Source organism: Echiichthys vipera, assembly GCF_963691815.1.
Source record: "Echiichthys vipera genome assembly, chromosome: 1".
Taxonomy (NCBI): Eukaryota; Metazoa; Chordata; class Actinopteri; order Perciformes; family Trachinidae; genus Echiichthys; species Echiichthys vipera.
This window is the reverse complement of record NC_139826.1, coordinates 17,313,152-17,334,666: the sequence shown is the minus strand read 5'-3', so window position 1 is coordinate 17,334,666 and position 21,515 is coordinate 17,313,152. Positions and strand designations below refer to the sequence as shown.

Here is a 21,515-nt window from a genome sequence, read left to right as displayed (position 1 = left end):
TCACAGAACATTTCCCCATCGCCGCAGGTGACCCAGCTGGCCGGTTACTTTGAACCGCTGATCAAGGCCTCTGTGGGTGTGACATCCAAGCTGAGGGATCATCAGCAACAGATGACTTTCCTGGACCAAACTAAGACCTTGGCTGAGTCGGCCCTGCAGATGCTCTACGCTGCCAAAGAGGGTGGAGGCAACCCAAAGGTATAACTATTTTTGCTCTTTCTTGTATGTTGCGGCTCCAACGCTGGAAGGATAACCTGGGCAGTCTCATTTCATTTTTATAATCCTGCTAATAAGTAACATACAAGTGTCGTTGTGTCTTGGTGTCACGCTTTACAGGCATCCCATACCCATGACGCCATAGCAGAGGCAGCCCAGCTTATGAAGGAGGCGGTCGATGATATCATGGTGACACTGAATGAGGCCGCCAGTGAAGTGGGAATGGTGGGAGGGATGGTAGAGTCCATCGCAGAGGCCATGGCCAAGGTGAGTGCTGCTGGGCATGGGGCATCTCACAGGTTTGATGCTCGGGTTCAGGGGGGAAACACCAGAGCATGGCCATTAGTTTTTGTGCCTGGATATCAAGATTGTGGTCAGTCAAATAAATTTACTCTGTCTGGTTGTTTAACAAAACTTCAGAGCAGCTACATACAACATCCTTTTCTGGTTTTCCTTTTATACCGATTACTGAAATTGAGCAAACACAAAGTTGTGGTTGCCTGTGACCACACATTACATTAGCATTGTGGCTTAATCTGAATGAGTTGGCAACATTTATGGTGGAAAAATGTCTTGTTTTGACAAGGGTCCACATTCAAAAGAGCCAAAATACTGTGGAGAGTGGAATAAATTGGTTAGCAATAGGCATTAGGTTGGTGAGCGTACAGGGGGACTGGCAGGAAAGAAAATGCTCTTAAACATTTTAGGTTGTTCTAGGATTTGTACAAACAACCATCATTTTCTAATTTAGATTTCCTTTCTTCTTCTTTTTTCAAAACCTGATTTCCTGTTCCTGTGTAACGTCTTGATAACAGCCTTCAGTGCCTCCATATAAAAGTCACTGATTAGCATATTAATACAAATCACGAGCCACCAAAGCAGGGAGAAATTCAGCTATTGTTAGGCCTTGAGACCATCTTTCCAATTAACAGTCCAGCTATTGGCAAACACATACGGTTTGAAGCAAGAAAAAAAGCCTTTTTATCTCAAGTACAGACAGAATAGCATCAGCTCATTATATCCGTCCTCGCCTCTGTATGTGCGACCTGTGGCAGAGGTGAAAAAAGTGCCTTAGGCGTGGGTCACCAGACAGAACATCACCTGTGGGACGACATGGATAATTAAAGTGGTTCATTTCGCATCTGCATGATGAGAGTGTGTGTGTGTGTTTTGTCCGTGTGTCACTCAACGTGTGTGTCAGAAGTTGATTAAAATGAGGTAATCCTCTTAGATAATCATTTGACATATTGATCACCCTTTGCAGAGGAGATTTTAAATGTTTGTCTGCTAAACTTTTAGTCACTTAGTCAAGACCGGAGATTCTAAGGTGTTATCTCACTCAGCGGGTGTCCTGTACTTGCGATTTTGTAGATTAATTCTGGCACCAGCATGCTTTCTCCGCGCGGCGATATCTCCTTCGTCTCCTTGGCTTTGCTGTGATGCCAAGTGCTGACTAATTTAGCAGAAATGCTAGAAACATAATGGATGCACTGCAAGCTGGTGATGAAATGTTTTTGTAATTGATGCTATTTTAAAGCTGCAATTACAGAGTGGATTCAGTGGATAATTTATAATGAATGTTTATCATTCATTCCGAGTGTTTATTCAAATGTAAAATTGCGTTAATGTTGGTTTTGCAGATTAACTGATGCCTACCCACCTGACAGAATTATTATAATTGAAGGGTAGATTAATTATTTGTCACTGCAACTTGAGAGCTGAATGATTGATTTGCTTCACATTTGAAAATGTTTGTAAGGACAGATCAATCCTGCCTAAAATGTGTGTCTGTGTGTCTGTCCTTAGCTGGATGAAGGTACGCCGCCTGAACCGGAGGGCTCATTTGTAGATTACCAGACCAGTATGGTGAAACACTCGAAGGCTATTGCTGTCACTGCTCAGGAAATGGTAAGCCTTCGGAATACTTGTTTTACATTGTTTTGGAAGTGTGACTATGACTTGGGAATAAATTATAGCCGATTAGATGGGAAAACTTTTGATATGAAATGTTTTTAGAAATTAGAAAAAAACATCCTGTGTATGTTAAAATAATCATCAAAATGTGCTTTATCTACAACAGCAGTTGGTAGAATTTTAAATACCTGATATACTCACAGCCAGGGGCAAAATATCTAGTGGGTTAGATTGAGTGCAAATGTTGTTCATTAGCACATGCTTTGTTTCATTTATATTTTCTTTCTATGGAACACATTTAGCACCATATATAGCATTATTATTAATGTACAGGCAGTCCGTTTGTGTACAGTTTAAGGAGCCCAGAGGGAAAGAAGAGTAAACATGGGTTTAAGTTTGGACTGACAGTCAGTGTGTGTTTATCCCTCAGATGACCAAATCAGTGACATGTCCAGACGAGCTGGGTGGCCTGGCCTCTCAGGTCACCGTTGACTACAGCCAGCTGGCCGTTCAGGGACGACTGGCTGCTCACACAGCTGAGCCAGAGGAGGTGAGGATGGCCTGGGTGTCACTCAGAGATAGATTGTCTTGAACATTATACAACTCTGCTACATCAGTGTGACAGATTTATCTTTTCAACACTAATAGCTGCATGTGTATAAAAAATTACATGTGAACAATTATCACACAGGAAATATGCCATGTAAACATTAACTGTACAGATTTGATTAGTCTCAAAAAATTGGACTTCTTATATTTGCATAGGGATAATAGCTCAGTAAGTTTGTACTGTGTTGTCTGTTATCCAGATCGGTTTCCAAATCAAGTCTCGAGTGCAGGAGCTCGGACATGGCTGTATCTTCCTTGTGCAGAAAGCTGGAGCTCTGCAGATCACTCCCTCCGATGGCTTCACCAAACGAGAGCTCATTGAATGTGCTCGCGCAGTCACAGAGAAGGTATCCTATCATTCAAGGATCTGGGTTAGATTTTAATGTATTTTTTCTTATTTTTTAGAAATGTACATAGTTGTGTTGGTAAATGTTAATTAACTAATTTATTTATTTTTTATTTATGAATTTATTTTTATTGATTATCTAAGTTGCACCTTAAATCTACCCAATATATCACTTTTTTCATCTTCTATCTTAGCATGATGATGTTAAAGGTCCCGTATTGTTATTTTCTAGCTGTGTAGTTTACACCAAGTGATTCTGCCACCATGGTATTAGCAATATAAAATTAGTGTTAGCGCTATAATTAATCTTATCACATTGCTCCTGATTTAATGCACTTAGGAAAAATCGCTAACAGTATTCTGACTGTTTAATTCATCACTTTGCAAAATTGATTACTTTCTTAATTTGAATAATTCATGCTTAAGTTTTGCACCGATCATATCCAAGCAGTCAACAAATATCCTCTATAGGAATTAATAGTGGATAATCTGCAGCATTTAGCTGTATAGATACTACTCTCTCATTGTGACCATTTTAGTTTGAACTTAAGCTACAGTAGGGGTTATTCTTTTGCTTAACATCTTCATGACAAGAAAAGAACAGGGCTGTCTCTGTAATTTGTCATGCTTGCTCTGTTTGGATCTCCAACATTTCTTTTATTTAACAGTTCAAGTGTCAAGTCAGTTAATCATTTTCTACTGCCGCTCAGGCATCTGTGAGGAAAACAAATGTTTGACACGTACTCATTTCACTGAGTGAGTGATGTTGTGCATTGCTCTGCGCCAACATGGCATTTTGTTGTCGCAGCAGATTTTTAAATCCTCTTGCGACTAGTGTTTTGGGACTGCTTAGTTGAATGCATTATTTATCACGTTCCAAGGGGATGCATATCACAAACAATGCAAAATGGAAGTGTTTGTCAGAATTTATAGCAGTGTGTTCTGTTTTGACCAGTTAATGTGACTAAAATGTAGTAATACTTATTTACAGTAGGAAACTAATTAAAAAACAATAAATGGGTTTAAACAAAATAGGTAACAAAATAGGTAAAATACACTAATCCAGTCGTTTTTCAAATATTTACGGTATGTAGAATGTACTTTCTGCCTTAGGTGAACATATTTGGCCATCCTCACCTGTGTGATTACAGGGTGTGATGTCTGTGTGTGTCCTCAGGTGTCCTTGGTGCTCTCTGCCCTCCAGGCTGGCAACAAGGGCACTCAGGCTTGCATCACAGCCGCCAGCGCAGTGTCCGGCATCATCGCGGATCTGGACACCACCATCATGTTCGCCTCCGCCGGCACACTCAATGCAGAGAATGACGAGTCCTTCGCTGACCACAGGTTGGAGCAGTAAAAATGCCAGATTGTGTCTGTATGCAAATACAATTGTTTGAGACACCACTAATTCTACAAGTACCGGACGTGACTGGAGTCTAAAATTTGCCCTCAGGTTATCTTTTTATTTGAAACAGACAGAATGACGTATTAGCTGGTGAACAGGGGGCAGGAAGTCTCAGGAGTTAGAAACTACAAATTACCCTCAGGGTTTGAAAGATAGAGGAAGTGTCACATTTTCTTGCTCTTACACTAAAGACTCCACTTGAAGGGAAGGATTCCCATGGTGCTAAAAAATGTTTAAGTAAAAGTGAGCATGGTCGAGTGTCAGCCTAGTTGTTTTTGAATGATCAATTCAAAGAAATACATATCTAATGATCCAAGACAAGACTTGGCACTTTACATGCTGCTCTGACCAAAAATCATTAACCTATATCATGACAGATAATTGTCAGTAAAATTGTACTGTACCTCACTGAAGAATCATGAAAGCAAAAATGTAAAGAAGCCCTGCCGGGGAAACATGAAAGGGAATGGAATCGCTTTTTATCTCAAATTACGTCACACAGCTCGCTTAAAAATTAAGAAGGAACTCTGCAGCACAGGAACTCTTGTCAATATACTTTAAGAGAAATAACAGACTTGACTCGTGGCATGATCTTCTCTTTCCTCCTTCTGTTCGTGCCAGCTTTGATGATCTGTGATATGAAAAGAAATGTCTGCCAGTGTGCATTTTTTGTAATGACTGCGATTCACACGTCTTACCATTTTTTATTTCTGCTGGAGTGAGACGCCTAGATCGGGGCTTCAGTCACTAAAAGACTATGCAACACTTTTGTCTTCTTCTCTTCCATCTTTTTCTGCCTCCTCATCTTCTTTCTCAGGGAAAATATTTTGAAGACGGCCAAAGCTCTGGTGGAGGACACAAAGATGCTGGTGTCCGGTGCAGCTTCCAGTCAGGACCGGTTGGCCCAGGCCGCCCAGTCTTCTGCCAAAACCATTACCCAGCTCACGGATGTGGTCAAACTGGGAGCTGCCAGTATCGGCTCAGACGACCCTGAGACACAGGTTAGAAAAGCCTTGTTTTTCTTCCCTCAATTTTCGGTTTGTCCTTTATTCACTGTGCAACTGTGTTATTAGAGATACGGAAAAACGAGCAATGAATGGCACTGACCTTTCAGAGTTTTGTCTCTTCTTTCTCTGATCGATGTGTAATAAACCGGTGTCTATCTGTGTGTCCTTTCTCCAGGTAGTTCTGATAAATGCTGTCAAAGATGTGGCCAAGGCGCTGGCTGAGCTCATCAGTGCCACCAAGTGTGCCTCAGGAAAGGCAGCAGACGATCCATCCATGTACCAGCTGAAGAGCGCTGCCAAGGTGAGGGGATCAGGGAGTCTGCAGGTCCTGAAACTGTCATCTAATTTAAAGGCATTCAGTGGTCTTCAACACAGTCAAAGGGCGTATATGTCTTCTTTAGATTTAGATATCTGAAATTAGCATAATCTAATCAGTTATGCAGATTTTTTTTCCAGTGATGGTGATAGTTTTATATTCCCTTGCACCTGATATGAAAAAGGTCTAATAAAAAAATCTCACATTCTGTATGTATGCAAGGCAACCATCCTCCTCTTCCTCAGGCAGGGCCATTAATCAGCTACAGCACCACTCCTGTCATAATGAAACCTGTTCACACGAGTTAAAACGATGACTGTGTCTCAGTAATATAAATAGCCGAGAAATTGATGCTCTGGATCACAGGAAACCGGTATATTTGTATCCAAGATAAATCACCTGAATCCTTGGCTTCAACACAAATGTAGTGTAAATTTTCAAAGACACATAGTCCACCGATGACATTGCTGACTACTCATTATCAACTCGAGCTGTGAAGTGGTTTTTTTTGTTTGTTTTTTAAAGGGTCGGTTTTCACAGCTGTGTGTCATGGAGTCTTTCAAATGATAATCTGCCTCACATCCAATTTTAGGACCTGAAGTGAAAAAAAAAAAATCTTCAAGTGTTGAGGACTGAGTTTTATTGCATGGGTGCTGTGCACCCCCTATCTTTGAGTTTGAGTAGTACACCCTCATAGCCCTGTGCAATGCTCGAACCACTGAAAAAAACATGAGGGGCTTACATCCATGATCGTAGAAAACAGTCAAAATCAGCTTAAAATGCTTAGAGTGACATGTTATGGGGAGCCAGGGTGAGACATGTGTAGTGTAAGCTGTCCTATTGTGTTGCAGTGTGAACCATGACTGTATATGTAGCTATCGGTTGTATTTGTCTGTCTTTGTTTTTGTTTTCTTATATTCTCTTATTTTTTATAGCCTCAATATAACAGATATTAAATAATCATTTTCTTTCCATTGGATCAAAGTGGATTAAACGATATTGCCCAGGTCACTTACTCTGATGCACGTCATTTAGTTGCATTGAATTGCATGATTTTATCAGTTTTCACTTTTGGTGTTCTTTTGTTCGTCTGTCAGGTAATGGTGACCAACGTGACGTCCCTGCTGAAGACGGTCAAAGCTGTAGAGGACGAGGCCACTCGGGGCACCAGGGCACTTGAGGCCACAATTGAGTGTATCAAACAAGAACTGGCGGTGAGGATGTGTGGAGGATGTTGGACAACAGTAATGCATTATCGCTTATGACTCACTGATACTGAATGATGCTTTAATGATTCAAGAATACTATTTAGGCTTTACGCCTTAAACTAATCCGATCATGATTCGTTTTGTTATACTGGAGATACGTTTTTTACATCTCCTGATCAAATTTGTATACGACCTGTCAAATGACGGCCAAGTACTTTTTCATCCCCAGGTGTTTCAATCCAGGGATGCTCCCAACAAGACGACCACACCTGAGGAGTTCATTCGCATGACAAAGGGCATCACCATGGCGACCGCTAAAGCAGTGGCTGCAGGGAACTCTGCCCGGCAGGAAGACATCATCCACACTGCCAACCTGAGTCGCAAGGCTATTTCAGACATGCTCACCACCTGCAAGGTTCATTTTTAACCCAATAGAAAAATGCATACATGTCTTAATGTTGCTACATGATGAGAGAGAGAGAGAGAGAGAGAGAGAGAGAGAGAGAGAGAGAGAGAGAGAGAGAGAGAGAGAGAGAGAGAGAGAGAGAGAGAGAGAGAGAGAGAGAGAGAGAGAGAGAGAGAGAGAGAGAGAGAGAGAGAGAGAGAGAGAGAGAGAGAGAGAGAGAGAGAGAGAGAGAGAGAGAGAGAGAGAGAGAGAGAGAGAGAGAGAGAGAGAGAGAGAGAGAGAGAGAGAGAATTATGAATACTTTTTATATTCACAAAATAAAGGTTTTAGTTGAAGTGCCTTGTTTATTTTAAAAAAAGCAGAGGTATAGCCACAGCGGATATTCTATCAAATTCTGGACGATAAAAAATAACTTTCAGAAAAAATCCAGTATTAATTCTTTGTTCTCTAATTTTGTTTTCCAGTGTATTTACAATCAGCATATGTTTCTTTCAGCAAGCAGCCTACCATCCAGAGGTCAGTGAGGAGGTGATGAACAGAGCGCTGATGTTTGGATCAGAGTGTACAACTGGATACATCGATCTACTGGAGCAAGTTCTATTGGTAGGTTCAACGGTTTGTCAGTAAGTATCTTCAGAGAGAGACAGGGAGTCTTAATCAGCATTCACAAGTCAGACGATGAATATTGATGGTATCTTACATTTTTAGATGTATAAAGTATGCTCTCATAATGGCTCATACAGAAATGCATCAGACTGATTCTGAACATTTACTTCCTACTCTCCCCTTAATTTTTCCAAATATAGAAAAAAGAAACTGACGGCACATTGTCCATGAAAGTTATCAGAAAAGTTATATTTTTGTATCTGATTGTTCCTTCATGTCGTTGAAACTATATGATGGTCTCAGTGAAATATTTAAACCCAAGAGGCCAAGTGACATTAACTGGAAACAATTCGTTTTTTACTTAGTTAGTAAGTTTTAATGGTTTTGAGTTTGGCTACACATAGTTTGTAAGGTCGGAGCCAGCTGTTGGTCTAATAGAGTTTAAGGGGTTAATTAGCCAAGGTGTTTACCTAGATATAACTATACATTTTTATGCCATATTTGGTAAAAATAGCAATACAAATAGTGATTTCATTATTCAGTGGAAACCGCTTCTTCATTTTTAGTGCACAACCAGAGAAATGTTGTCTCAGTTGTACAGTATTTTCAAGCTGAATATTGTTTGTTAAATGTGTCTGTGTGTGTCTGTGCATAGCTCCTGCAGAAGCCCTCTGCAGATCAGAAGCAGCAGCTGGCAGCTTGCTCCAAACGAGTGGCAGGAGCTGTCACAGAGCTCATTCAGACCGCTGAGGCCATGAAAGGTAAGAGCTCATCACACACTTCACACACTGACTCCTTTTATATTGTTATACTGAAGCCAAATCTACTTCAGTAACTTTTATTGATTCACTAATGAAGCTTCCAACAAAATCTGTCATGTTTGTAATTCCCAGTAGGAGGCTACTACACCAATAAGAGAACATGCTTTTAATTTCCTAAATAACAGCGAAACATTCTTTAAAACAAACATTTGGTAATATCCATGTCCCCTTTCTCTCGCTACAGATGGAGGTAAGTTTGCACTGTTTTTCTGTACTATGACTTATTTCACCAGTTGTGAGCTGTCCGACACCTTCTCTTCTCGGCCCTAACATTGATTCAATTAATCTCATTTGGAAATCCAGCTTCTCTTAGGCTTCTCATGTACATTGAGTCAGCTCCAGCCGTCGTGCTTCATTTCATGTGCCATCTCATTTTGAAATAAATCCATTTTCATTGCAGTGAATAGCAGTTTGTGGCCTCCATCAGCTATGCATGGGATGCAGTGACGTGTGGCACTTTTTTGTGTGTGTGATCACAGCGTTGTCGTATGGCATGACACACCGCTTTTGTGAAGAATGTTTTAAAATCCTATGTTCAAATTTAAATCTGAATTGCATGTGTGCATGCTGCACCTCAGGTTCAGAGTGGGTGGACCCCGAGGATCCAACAGTGATTGCAGAGACGGAGCTACTCGGAGCAGCGGCGTCCATCGAAGCGGCAGCCAAGAAGCTGGAGCAGCTCAAACCCCGAGCTAAGCCCAAGGTGAATGACAATATGACAATATGATAACTCACTGGGACTTTGTCTTGTCTTGTATAGGGAGGTGATTGAGAGAATACTAGAACTCCGTGTTAGAGGCTTTTCTTACTAAAGTAGAAAATGTTCATTATGAAGCACTATATCACAGCTGGTTAAGATTTAATTTCAATGGGTTCATATAAATGTATAGCCAGAAGGCAGGGGAAGTAATCAGACCCTTTAGTGGATGTAGTAATATACAGTAGAAATACTTACAACTAAAATTCCTGCATTCAGATGTTTACAGATGTTTCCAATGGCATAAGAAGTACTCAGATCCTTTACTTAAGTAAAAGTACCAATACAACAATGTAACAATTCTCCATTACAAATAAAAGTCGTTCAAAGGTTTATTCAAGGACAAATACCCAAGTGATGGGAATGAAGCGGTTACCAGTGTAATGTTAAAACATGGTAAAATGACTGACTTTTAATTATTATTATTACCAAATGATAAGTTTGGTCCCTGTAATCATGGTGTGAAATTTTCCGTTTGTTTTAATAAGTAAGCATATAGTGTATATGAGACAAATGTAATTTGTAGCAATGCTTTGAAGTATTTTCACTTTTACCAATGTTCTCTGCCTGTATGTAAACACGTCTTTGTTCTTTTTTTTGTGGTTTATATTTAAGTTTCAGTGTTAATGTGGGGAATTTTCACATGGTGTTCTGTCCTGTCTCCTCCCTGTTACGTGTTCCCATCCAATTTTCTTTGACCTTGATTTAAGATCACGACTTCACCAGAATCTCTTAATATAAACTTCCCATAATAACCAAAGACTCCCCTTGTACCCATTATTCCATTATTGGATATCCATGCCCGTTAAAGTTTTACTTCTCAAGTAAAATCTTTGTAGATGATACTGAAAACTCACCAAAAACGCATTCTATTATCTTCTTCCATTTTTACCCTCATCCTCTAATCCCCTGTCCATCTGTTGGTAATTGTAGCTAAAGCCCATCCCAGTATATGTCCACTGGCCCCCAGTTAACCCCCTCCTCCTTCCCTGCCTGCCCCCACCAATGGAGGCCTTCTCTGCAGGGCTCTGTCTGATATGTTTGATATATTAGGTTGTTATTCAGTCCCAACTATATATCAAACATATTCCTACAGTGTCCCGCTCTGTCTACAGTGTGTGTGTGTGTGTGTGTGTGTGTGTGTGTGTGTGTGTGTGTGTGTGTGTGTGTGTGTGTGTGTGTGTGTGTGTGTGTGTGTGTGTGTGTGTGTGTGTGTGTGTGTGTGTGTGTGTGTGTGTGTGTGTGTGTGTGTGTGTGTGTGTGTGTGTGTGTGTGTGTGTGTGTGTGTGTGTGTGTGTGTGTGTGTGTGTGTGTGTGTGTGTGTGTGTGTGTGTGTGTGTGTGTGTGTTAATCTTCATGCAGGGTTTCTTCTGTTGCATCTAGGTCTTTATCCGCTGTTTTATAATATGCTTTGTATCTGGCTGTGTGAAGCTTTTGTTTCTCCAAGTGTGTCAGTATTGATGGGAAAATCAATAATCAGATGTAACTTTTGTCATCCCAAAGTAAAAAAAATAAATAAATGTGCATACCAGAAAGATGCTCTGAGTGGCGCTAGATTGAGTTGACCAGAGTCAAATCTAGGAGCGATGGGCGATGATTTAACGTGACATGTCACTTTAAATCCTAGCGGTGCTGAAGGTAACAAACCCTAGCCTTATGAAGGATCCTCTCTGACTGATTGATTTCTCCGCCACCCCCCACCCCCCAGCAAGCAGATGAGACGCTGAACTTCGAGGAGCAGATACTTGAGGCAGCCAAGTCCATTGCCGCAGCCACCAGCGCTTTGGTCAAATCAGCCTCAGCTGCCCAGAGAGAGCTGGTGGCTCAGGGCAAAGTGGGCCTCATCCCCGCCAACGCTGTGGACGACGGACAGTGGTCCCAAGGGCTCATCTCTGCTGTAAGTGTGAGGCAGAGAAGCATTTTTATGAAATACAATCTGAGGCACAATTTACCAAACAAAATGTTGCCATCGCTTTGTCTCTTCCAGGCGCGTATGGTAGCAGCAGCAACCAGCAACCTGTGCGAGGCAGCCAATGCCTCTGTGCAAGGCCACGCAAGTGAGGAGAAGCTCATCTCTTCAGCCAAACAGGTTGCGGCCTCCACCGCCCAGCTGCTGGTTGCCTGTAAGGTGAAGGCGGACCAGGACTCTGAGGCCATGAGGAGACTACAGGTACAGTTCACACACACACTCCAAACGAGATACCGTTAGTTCTCATAACACAGAGCAGATTCAGTGTTCTTGTTTTATGTCATTAGCTGTTCTCAACTCATCTCTTACTATGATAGGTTGCTGGGAATGCAGTAAAGAGGGCGTCAGACAATCTGGTGCGGGCCGCTCAGAAGGCAGCGTTTGACAAAGCAGATGAAGACAATGTGGTGGTCAAGACCAAGTTTGTGGGTGGAATAGCACAGGTAAGGACGCTGAACAACATCACACAATATAAGAGGTTCTTGTCTCTTAAACGGAAAAATCTTTCCAAATTTTTTCAGTTGGTGCAGGTGTTTTTACAGGCGTAATGTCTGGGAGGCCCAATCCTGTTCAACCACCATCTTTACCATTTACTAACTTGAGCCACTGTTGACCATTCTTTGTAAGAGCAGGAGTGAGGAATGAGGGAGCGTTGCTTGGCGTACCTGACTGAGAAACTGACTTTGAAAACGTGTTTTCTGTTCATTTAGATGAGATTAAACATGCAAAACTTTTAACACCATGGAATTCTGTCTGTTCTCACGTACAGATATGCTCAAATAACTTCTCATTATCACATTCTTGAATTGTCTTTGCCACGCTGTCACACTTCGCTGTGCACTGACATGTGGCAGCATTGATTAGATGCCTCTAAAAAGAAGCGCAAACACCCTCAGCTTCTAGATTAAGTCATACCTCCTCCTGACAGAAAATGATTATTTCTCTTCTTCAATACACAGGCTAATACTGTATTTGTAACTCAAGAAATGTGGGAACTGAAGCATTGTTTACCACTGCACACAAGCGCACTCATTGACAGATGGCAGGATGTTAATTTGTATTTACTATAAGCATATTTGGCTTTTGAACCAAATGGTGGACTGAATGGGTTTTAAGCTGCCTACTCAAACAGTTTTTTTAATGTGTATAGTAGTTCAAATGTTTGCTCTAAATTAAAAACATTTTTTGTCTTTCTAGATTATTGCAGCCCAGGAGGAAATGCTGAGAAAGGAGAGAGAGCTGGAAGAAGCCAGGAAAAAACTGGCCCAGATTAGACAGCAGCAGTACAAGTTCCTGCCCAGTGAACTACGAGAGGACAACAACTAAATATTCACACTCACTGCAGACATATACGCTTCAAGCAGTGTGAAGAGCACATCTCTGTTTGTGTTGTGTGCTTGTTTTCTTTTGTAATGGCACATTTGAACAGGTACGTTGCCTACAGCGACTTCAGATATGTTGCAACTGATTGAACAAACCTGTAAAGTCTGCAGTTGAGTCCACATCACACGGAAAGATCTCAAAGTCGCAAGTTTGAAACACTACTGTATGGAACTGACTACTTTCTGGAGAAAACATAAAGGTTGTGGCGATTCGACTGAAGAACTGCTTTTTGTCCTCATGTATAGCATAACTACTTTGACTGATCCAGTCTGAACCAGAATGTGACATTTTTGGAACAAATGACTCAGCTCCCACGCTGTCATGTTTCCCCATAAGCTACGGTTTCTATTTTTTTTTCTTGGTTTCTTTTTTTTCATATAAATTGCAGCTCTAGTTAAGAAACTTCTAAGATGAAGAGTTGATTTTAATGCCGTTTAAGTGCATCGTCACACTGAGAGCAAAAATATTTCAGCTCTGATTTTGTATGAATGTTGGCCTTTATGCGCCAATTTGTCACCTTAGTATCTGTTTAAATCGTGGCGTGTCTTGACTTAAAATCAATGGTCATTAGCCCTACAGTAAGGAAGGTAGGATGCGTATTGGTGTTTCACAGTTGCTTTTTGGGAATCTTCTTTGAACGCAGACACTGATATAAGCGTCTTTGCTTTCTGTCTTGTCATTTTGTTTTTATCTTGATGGGCTCTACATGAAAAATGTCTTTTTAAGATGCACCAATGTTCAAGAGCTTTGTCCAAGCTCTTGAACATTGGTGTCAACATATGCAGCCGCTCAGACTCAAGTCAAATGTTTTACATTTCGTTACCATGTCGATGCTTTTCTACACAGGAGGATATATTACCGGAAAGGGAATATGTATCCGTCCTGCATATTTTTAACAGAGAGACGTCAGAAATGGTCTCATATTTACCACCACTAGCAGAGCCTGTGGCCGGATATCTGAGCCAATCCTTTTTTTTTCTTTTTTAATTCCTTATCATTTCAGGGGAGCTGCATACAGTATAAACAGCATTTGATGATGCAATAACATGGATGGTGCTTTAGGGGGCAGTATTGGTGTCCCTTAAACCATGCAAACTTAAAGTAATAATATAGAAGATATTGTGTAATTGAGTATTATATTTTACTGTTACTATAGAATACGTGGGTAGAGTAATCAAGCAGGTTGATTGGCTACAGCAGCATGCAAATTGAGAACACATGTAAATACCTCAGACGTCTTGAATCAATTGAAAGCCGCGCTGTGCCGCTTTTGTGCTTTGTCTGATGGTTACTAAACCCTGCAGATTAACTTTGGCCCTTCTCTTCATGATTTTCTATCCCCCTATTATTGCCATTGAACTCCCTTTTTCCAGCATTACGCAATCACTGCCAGAGATTGATGAGTCCGTTCACCTCTAATTCTGTAAATTCAATAAGCAGCTAAATCTAAAAAAAATAACAAATAAAACTTTGTCAGAATTGATTTTAAAATAAGTGGGTTGAAAGTGAAGTGACTGCGCCACTAATCACTGCAGTCCACCCCCCACCCCGTCAGTTTCTGAATTTAAGGGTACTCTGTGCGACTTTGCAGTATATACTACTTGCTGCGACAGAAGAACCTTTTTGTTTACCAAGTTTGATTGTAGTGTGTTCAGTTCCTTTGTCTTACTTTATGGGCCTTTTTTTATTATGAAACTACAGTATATCGTAAGATTAGGTCCTGCTGTGAAAATGCATGGCTTTGTGCTTCGGATGCATCTCTTTGTTTATACATCGACAGAGTTTAACACGAAGGATGCGCTTTGTGATTCTGACCTCCACGTACAAGACAGTATACCACAGCAAATGGCTCGTTTTTGTTTTTGTGTGTGTGTGAGTCTGGATTCAGAGGTGTTTTCCTGGCATTGTATTTTGTGTGTGAGTGTGTGAGGGGGGGGTCCACTACTCATCAGTCAAGTCTGTAGTGTTATTATTAGTGCCTTAGTCCGTAGCCCATACAGTGTCTGGTCTGTTTGAGTGACAGCTTCACCTCATCGGTCAGTAGAAGGTACCGGACGAGCAATTGTTTGGGAATGTAGGTTCATGTCCGTGGTATATATATATATAATTATGTATTTATACATATGGACACATTTTTGTACTGCATTCCATAGGCATGTACCACAGTGCTTCTAAAACTAAGACAGACTGGAGATTTTGGTCTGTCAACTGCTTTATTATGTTGTGAAATCACTGAAATTTTATGGATTGGCTTTTTTTTTCTTGTGCTTTTTAAGCATTTATAAAAGATAAATGTGCTAAGAACATTTCGATATATCTGTCACCATTAAGATGTTGTGACACATTTCAATGATGTGGAGTAATTGAAGTGTTCGGTATGTTTTTTCCTCCCTTAACAGAAGTAAAATTATGAAGTTGCTACGCTAAAGATAAGTGCTAACACACAATATAAAAAGATATTTATCTGGCCTCAAAACTATTTTTTGTATTCACTGAAAATAAAGCATTTCAATGTAACCTTGTGTCAGGTTTCCTTTTTTTGTTATTTCTCCTAAGGAGCAAAGACAGAAATGTGGGTGCATTTCATGTTAAACCTGACCTGAGCTTGTCTTACCATGTGTATTTGGTGTTCCCACATTTTGCCGGTTGCCTTCAGATACCTTCTTCTTTGTCTTTGAGGTCCACTTCTGTGCTCGATCTCCTGAATGTAAATTTGAACTTGGAAATGCCTTTAATCCCATCAATTATAACAAATAAACCAATACTGCATCCAGCCCTTTTTGTTTTTTGATGAAATAAAGAATACATGTTTATACTATACTGTACTATATACTTATAACTAAACAAAAGAACCCTAAATTGCACACTTGATTGGACTCTGATTGATAGAACCTGAGACACATTCCTCACGAGTTCAAATATTTGTAACCACATTCAGGGCCGTAGCTACCATTGAGGACACTGGGGTCATGTCAGACTGGGGTGGGTGGGTAAGATCCAAATGTACTCATTTTGTCATTTTTCAGGGTGATTCCAGTGTGTTCCGACTCGACTATTTAAAGGTTCTGTACTCTATGTTCAGAACGTTAATATATAGTGGCAAAGCCCCGCCACTTCCGTTAGACCTCAATGTGACCTCTGAAATTGTAAAAAATGAATGGGTATCAGTGCAGATAATTTAATTATTTGCTGGTCCCAGTCATTATTTGCCCCGTATTAAAAATATGTTGTTTGTGGATTTAAATAATTTTTTTATTGTGCAATTGTTCGGCTGTAGAGAAAACACAATAAGAAAGACTACATGTCGTGTATGTGACGTAACGTAATTCACAGCAATTCACAGTGCTGATCAATCCAAGATGCTGGTGTGTTTTATTCCTGAACGTGTGTCCAAAAATGTCCAAAGTTGGTGAAGTGGAGCAGAGATATCGCCATGTCTGTACCAGAGTACGATCTGCGGGTGGTGTGTATATAATTCGCGTCGAGAACAGCAAAGACTTGTAGTTCACAAAGCGCCCTCCCATAAAAAACTACCATTATCAAACTTCTTTGCGATAAATTGTAGTTTTTTTGTATGAAAAATTATCTTTAAAAACCACAAACGTGAAAAATATGGCACAATTCAAAGGGGACCAGAATCTTTTTCTATTACCCATAGGAACACATGCATCAGAAATTCACATTGAGGTCCCATGTACCGGAGATACAATGGTGGGACTTCGCCACTCTATAGCAGCACACAAATATCTGCTAAAGATAATAAAGCAATGGCGTCCTAAACAAAGAATAAGGTCACTCTTCCTCTGTGTGTTGTAATCCGAGTTTCTCTGTCTACAATCCCAGCCCCCCAAAATAGGAAGGACTTTAAGAAAATTTTAATCAGAAGATATCTGATGAAGAATTTGTCAACAAGACTTTGAATCGGACCAAACATACTCGAAATGTACTGAGGTTCAATACCCAGACCAAGAAAGGACTCCAAGAAGGTTCTCCAGCAGAACTGTATTCCTATCAATTTGGAGATGGCTTCGAAACAGCATTTTAGTCATTTATGTCTGGAAATAAAATGTTATGAATGGATAAAATATGAAACATCTGACGTGTGTCTCTCTCTTACATCCTCTCACAATGTCTCAGCAGCAGTACATACAGGAAGCAGAACCCCTACAAGTTCTCCATGCCAGTGGACAACACAGAGGTGATTTCTGGCACGCAAACAAGGCCTCTTTAAGTGACAGTTTAGTGTCAAGACAAGACATTTCTGAGTCAGCACTAGACCTGAAGCTATATTGAGCCCATGCTATGAAGTGAGAGCTGTGCTAAATTTGTCGGGCACTAAAATTTGAGGTGGTAATGCCAATTACTGCGGCACAGCTGCTCCAAACACTGCTTACAAACCTGAGATACTTTCTCTGCCATTTTCTCTTAAAGTTAGTTCTCAAGGCTACTAATCACGCAGGCTTTTCCAAATGACAGAAACTTAACTTTCAGTAGCTCTTTAACATTTTCCAGTTCTTATTGGATCAAAAGGCTGAAGAGGAGACAGCAAAAACCCGGAACAGAAGGACGAGGACATTGAATTGAATGTGGACAAGCAGCTGATAGAAGACAGCTCATACATTATTTTTATGCCCTAAATCTAATTATAATAAAAGTCAGAAAGCGGGTACAGTTACTGATGACTGCTGCATGCTACAGCAGGGCTATGGGCTTCATCTACTAAAGACAGTATTCAATATTCGGGTAACTGTCCTAGCTCATACACTGGAGATCAAAATTTGAGAACAAATTATAAATACTTGATTTATTCTAAAATACTGTTATTTTTTACTGTTTAGAATTTGATCTAAACCCCATAGAGAATCTCTGGAAAATCGTCAGCGACAAGGTAATGGCTAAGAAACCCACTACAGTTACTGAACTGTGGAAGAGACTGAAGAAGAACGGACCAAGAACAAACCAGAGCATTGTGAGAAACTAGTGATGTACTGTGGGCGCAGATGTGCTGAAGTCATTCAAAACTGTGGCCTCCACACTTCCTACTAATTTTTTAATCCTATAGCTCTAAGAAAACATAGTTTAAATAGATTCTGACACAGTGGTTACTGTTCTCTAATTTTGCTCACTGTCTGTCTTGTTGAAGTGCCTTGGTTATTTAAAAAAAAGGTGAAAATAACGGTATGTTCAGAATAAATCAAGTATTTATAATTTGTTCTTTGCATTTTGATCTCCCTCCCTTTGATCTCTCTCTGCTTTATTTTCCTCACAATCACAACAGGTTGTTGGCTGTGTTACTTCACTGATGGAAAGTGACACCAATAACACGCTGTAACAAGCGCTTTGAAAAGTGGCTAAACACACTCACCCCACTGATATTTTTACTTCACCTCACATATGAGCCCTGCACATTGTTCTAGTGTTCTTGATTAAGTTTAAAAAAAAAAGAGAGATGAGGTTTGACTCAGAAAGGATCGAGTGGAACACCAACAATGTTCCTCCTCGGACCTTTTAATTATTGAGGAGGAAGTGAGAAATTCCAGTCTGGACATTAACAATGATATCATCACAGAACTTTCTGTCTGGGAGCTGCTCACCCAGCTGTCTCAACACATCTATGATGAACTGCGCTAACCTTTTCTGGTCTGACACTGCAGATTCAATGTTTGACTCATCTGTGCTTTCACTATTTGGTCTGAAAATTGTTAAATTCCCTCAAATTACAACATGAATTACAGAAGTCACTCAATTACTTTCTTTTGAACTAGTGGTTAACAGTGGTGAAACTAAGTACATTTACTCAATACTGTGCTCTACTTTAGGTACTTCCATTTTATACTACTTTATACTTCTATTCTACTACATTTCCGGAGAAATATTGTACTTTTTTATCTGGTAACTTTAGTTACTAGTTACTTTACAAATTCAGATTATTAATACAAAATATATTAAACAAATACAATATGATATATATTGGGACAGCAGTATAAAGTCATTAAAATCACCTTTATCAGCTGCAACACATAGATATTTACATTAATCTCATATAATCCAATGATATTCTGAAACAGGCAATGCTGCCTAATCATACTTGTTGTACTTTAAGTACATTTTTGATGCTAATACCTTTGTACTTTTATTTAAGTTACATTTTTAATGCAGGATTTTTACTTGTAAAACAGTATTTCTACATTGTGGTATTACTACTTTTACTTAAGTAAAAGCTCTGAGTACTTATTCCACCACTGCTGGTATTGGTTCTTGATTATGCATGCATTGGCTGATTGTTTGCATGTTAGGTGCTGCATATATCTCGGTGTTACAAATTGAAAAATCCCTGACTCATCATTGTAAACTTTACCGGGACTGGCTGGCTGTCTTTGACCTTTCAAAGCCTCAGTCATTTGTATGTGTTCATCTATAAAGCCCTTCTGGGTAAACTCCTATCGTACATTTGTACTTTGATGGCATATAAATCTGACTGTAGTTACAGTCTGAGATCATGATTCTCTACTCTACTCCCTAACTAAGAGAGCTGGTCCCTCTGCCTGACTTTATGGCTATTATAAGTACAATAATGAATCAATCAATTGGTACATGTCAATATGTAGGTCTTTTAATGTTTATTATTAACAAGTCTTACCTATTTAAACAAAAACAAAAAAGATAAAAGATGAGATCACCACAGAAAAATGACTGCGTTTATGAGTTCTTCACAACAAAAAATCAGTAATGAAAACACAGCCATCAACAGACAATGTCACCTCATGAAATAAAATTTCAAAGGTCTTTTAACTTTAACTGTTACGGGGCCACATAGCCTTCTTTACGGCATAATAGGAATTCTGGGAATACTGAGGGTTGTTTCCATTGTGGCACCCGTCAGCATGATGCTGTACATAGTATAACTTTTTTTTAACAACAGATCAATTAAAATGTGTGAGATATTTTGATTTCCAGTGAGCAATACTCATGAAATCATGGCTAAGGTGTACAATACAGAAAAGAAATGTGATTTAAGACCAGTTTTAGCATCTATAATATAAGAGATTAGACCTGTTTTAGTACATTTAAATGGTCAGTTAAAAAGGGGGTATATTCTAAATAGACTTTAGATTGTGTATTGTGTTTCCTAGCATTAGTGTGACTAAAACTGTGATAAAAGGCACCAAAGAATTGTAAAGATAATCACTTGGTCTTTGCTGCAAGCAAAAATACTGAAAACATGTTGTCCCAGTTTGATGGCCCTGAAGATAATATAAAAATCCTAAGCAAGTAACACAGTTCATGTTAAATGTTAAAGGCCTCTGACTGCACTATAGAGAACTCTAGGCTCACTTTTAGCTTTTAGAATTTTTTACTGACCCCTGAATCAAACCCCTGAGTCTTGACCTGAGTAAACCATTAATTGTTGGACAGGTACAATGTGTCGACATTCGTCGCTCTATCTATCCAGGGTGTTAGGGTGACATGGATTGCCCCATGAGCCTCTCTGATCTCTGTATATGACTGGCATGCCTGACTGGCTGCTTAGCAGTCCACAAAACACATGGCAGGAGAACAACACAATGACAGCTGACTGCCTTTAAAAAGCTCCATAAGAAGGACATCAGATCGGACGACCAAAGATATAAAATATAGGAGTATAAAACACAGAATATAAGGGACAAACAATAAAAGTACACTTTGTAGAAAATAATCTCAACAATTGAAAGTTTTCATCAAAACCTTTGAGAGCAATTTGTTGGATCCCCATAAGGGTTTCCTCATCAAATGTTCAAACAAATAAGTATTTATTATTGGGTCAAAATTGATCCAGTATGTATGATTGATCAATACTTAGGAAATGAAGAAATAGTGATGTGTTTTTGGTATGATTCATCATTTAGGCTGCTTGTTTTTTTCCTTTTTTTCCTTCAGTTCCTTTCACAAAGGGACCATGATTGAATGAATGATCTATTTTGAAAGAAAGTGAAATTCCCTTTTGTAAAAGTCAGGCTCAGTAACTGAGGGCCATAGACAGAGTCAAACAGGTGCTTTCCTGTTCCCAAGATCCCAAAAATATGCAGTCAACGCAATACAGCAGAATAGTGGAGACAGGGTAGAGAGGAAGGATGCTAAGGTCTAAAGGCTCTGTGGAGAATGAATGAATAGTCAGCTTGGGTTGTTGGGCCTCAGTGACAAGAAGACAGTGCTGTCCATTAAGTTTTATATAAACCTACTTCACTTCATGTGTGTGCAACATATTTAACCTACACACCTTTATTTCCCCTTTTAACTTTTATATTCTCATATTTGGAGCCCGGTTCTTCTTCTCAAGGTCTGATTTCTCCATCATGTATGATGGAGAAAAATGACTGTAGTCAACTGTAAACTATTATTACTATTATAACTCAACCATGGTTGTGTGTGACAGTTGCGGTATCACTGTATCACAGAGGCGCAGTGAGGGGAGCTGTTGAAATGCCAAAGATACTGTATCTTCCACTGGGTTAGGGTTATATCCACATCCACTCCAGAGTTGAACAAGCTTGATGATATACAGTACCTCCACG

General features: G+C 39.8%; 1 protein-coding gene across 2 annotated transcripts in view; it reads left to right on the top strand.

Annotated features, from left to right (window-relative positions):
- LOC310945286 (talin-2) overlaps positions 1-15,427 on the top strand; it is a 97,765-nt gene extending 82,338 nt beyond the window's left edge. Inside the window, exons 42-58 of one of the 2 annotated variants that reach the window (XM_083911330.1) lie at positions 28-198; positions 337-483; positions 2,023-2,124; positions 2,561-2,680; positions 2,940-3,086; positions 4,263-4,429; positions 5,308-5,491; positions 5,673-5,798; positions 6,911-7,027; positions 7,251-7,436; positions 7,923-8,030; positions 8,689-8,794; positions 9,433-9,557; positions 11,320-11,508; positions 11,599-11,781; positions 11,898-12,023; positions 12,778-15,427. In XM_083911330.1, coding sequence (XP_083767456.1) covers positions 28-198; positions 337-483; positions 2,023-2,124; positions 2,561-2,680; positions 2,940-3,086; positions 4,263-4,429; positions 5,308-5,491; positions 5,673-5,798; positions 6,911-7,027; positions 7,251-7,436; positions 7,923-8,030; positions 8,689-8,794; positions 9,433-9,557; positions 11,320-11,508; positions 11,599-11,781; positions 11,898-12,023; positions 12,778-12,906 — 2,433 coding nt within the window. In that variant the 3' untranslated portion in view covers positions 12,907-15,427. Of the gene's footprint in view, positions 1-27; positions 199-336; positions 484-2,022; positions 2,125-2,560; positions 2,681-2,939; positions 3,087-4,262; positions 4,430-5,307; positions 5,492-5,672; positions 5,799-6,338; positions 6,438-6,910; positions 7,028-7,250; positions 7,437-7,922; positions 8,031-8,688; positions 8,795-9,432; positions 9,558-11,319; positions 11,509-11,598; positions 11,782-11,897; positions 12,024-12,777 lie in introns of those variants that run through there. The other variant, XM_083911331.1, reaches the window with a different exon arrangement.
- Positions 15,428-21,515: the final 6,088 nt, after the last annotated feature.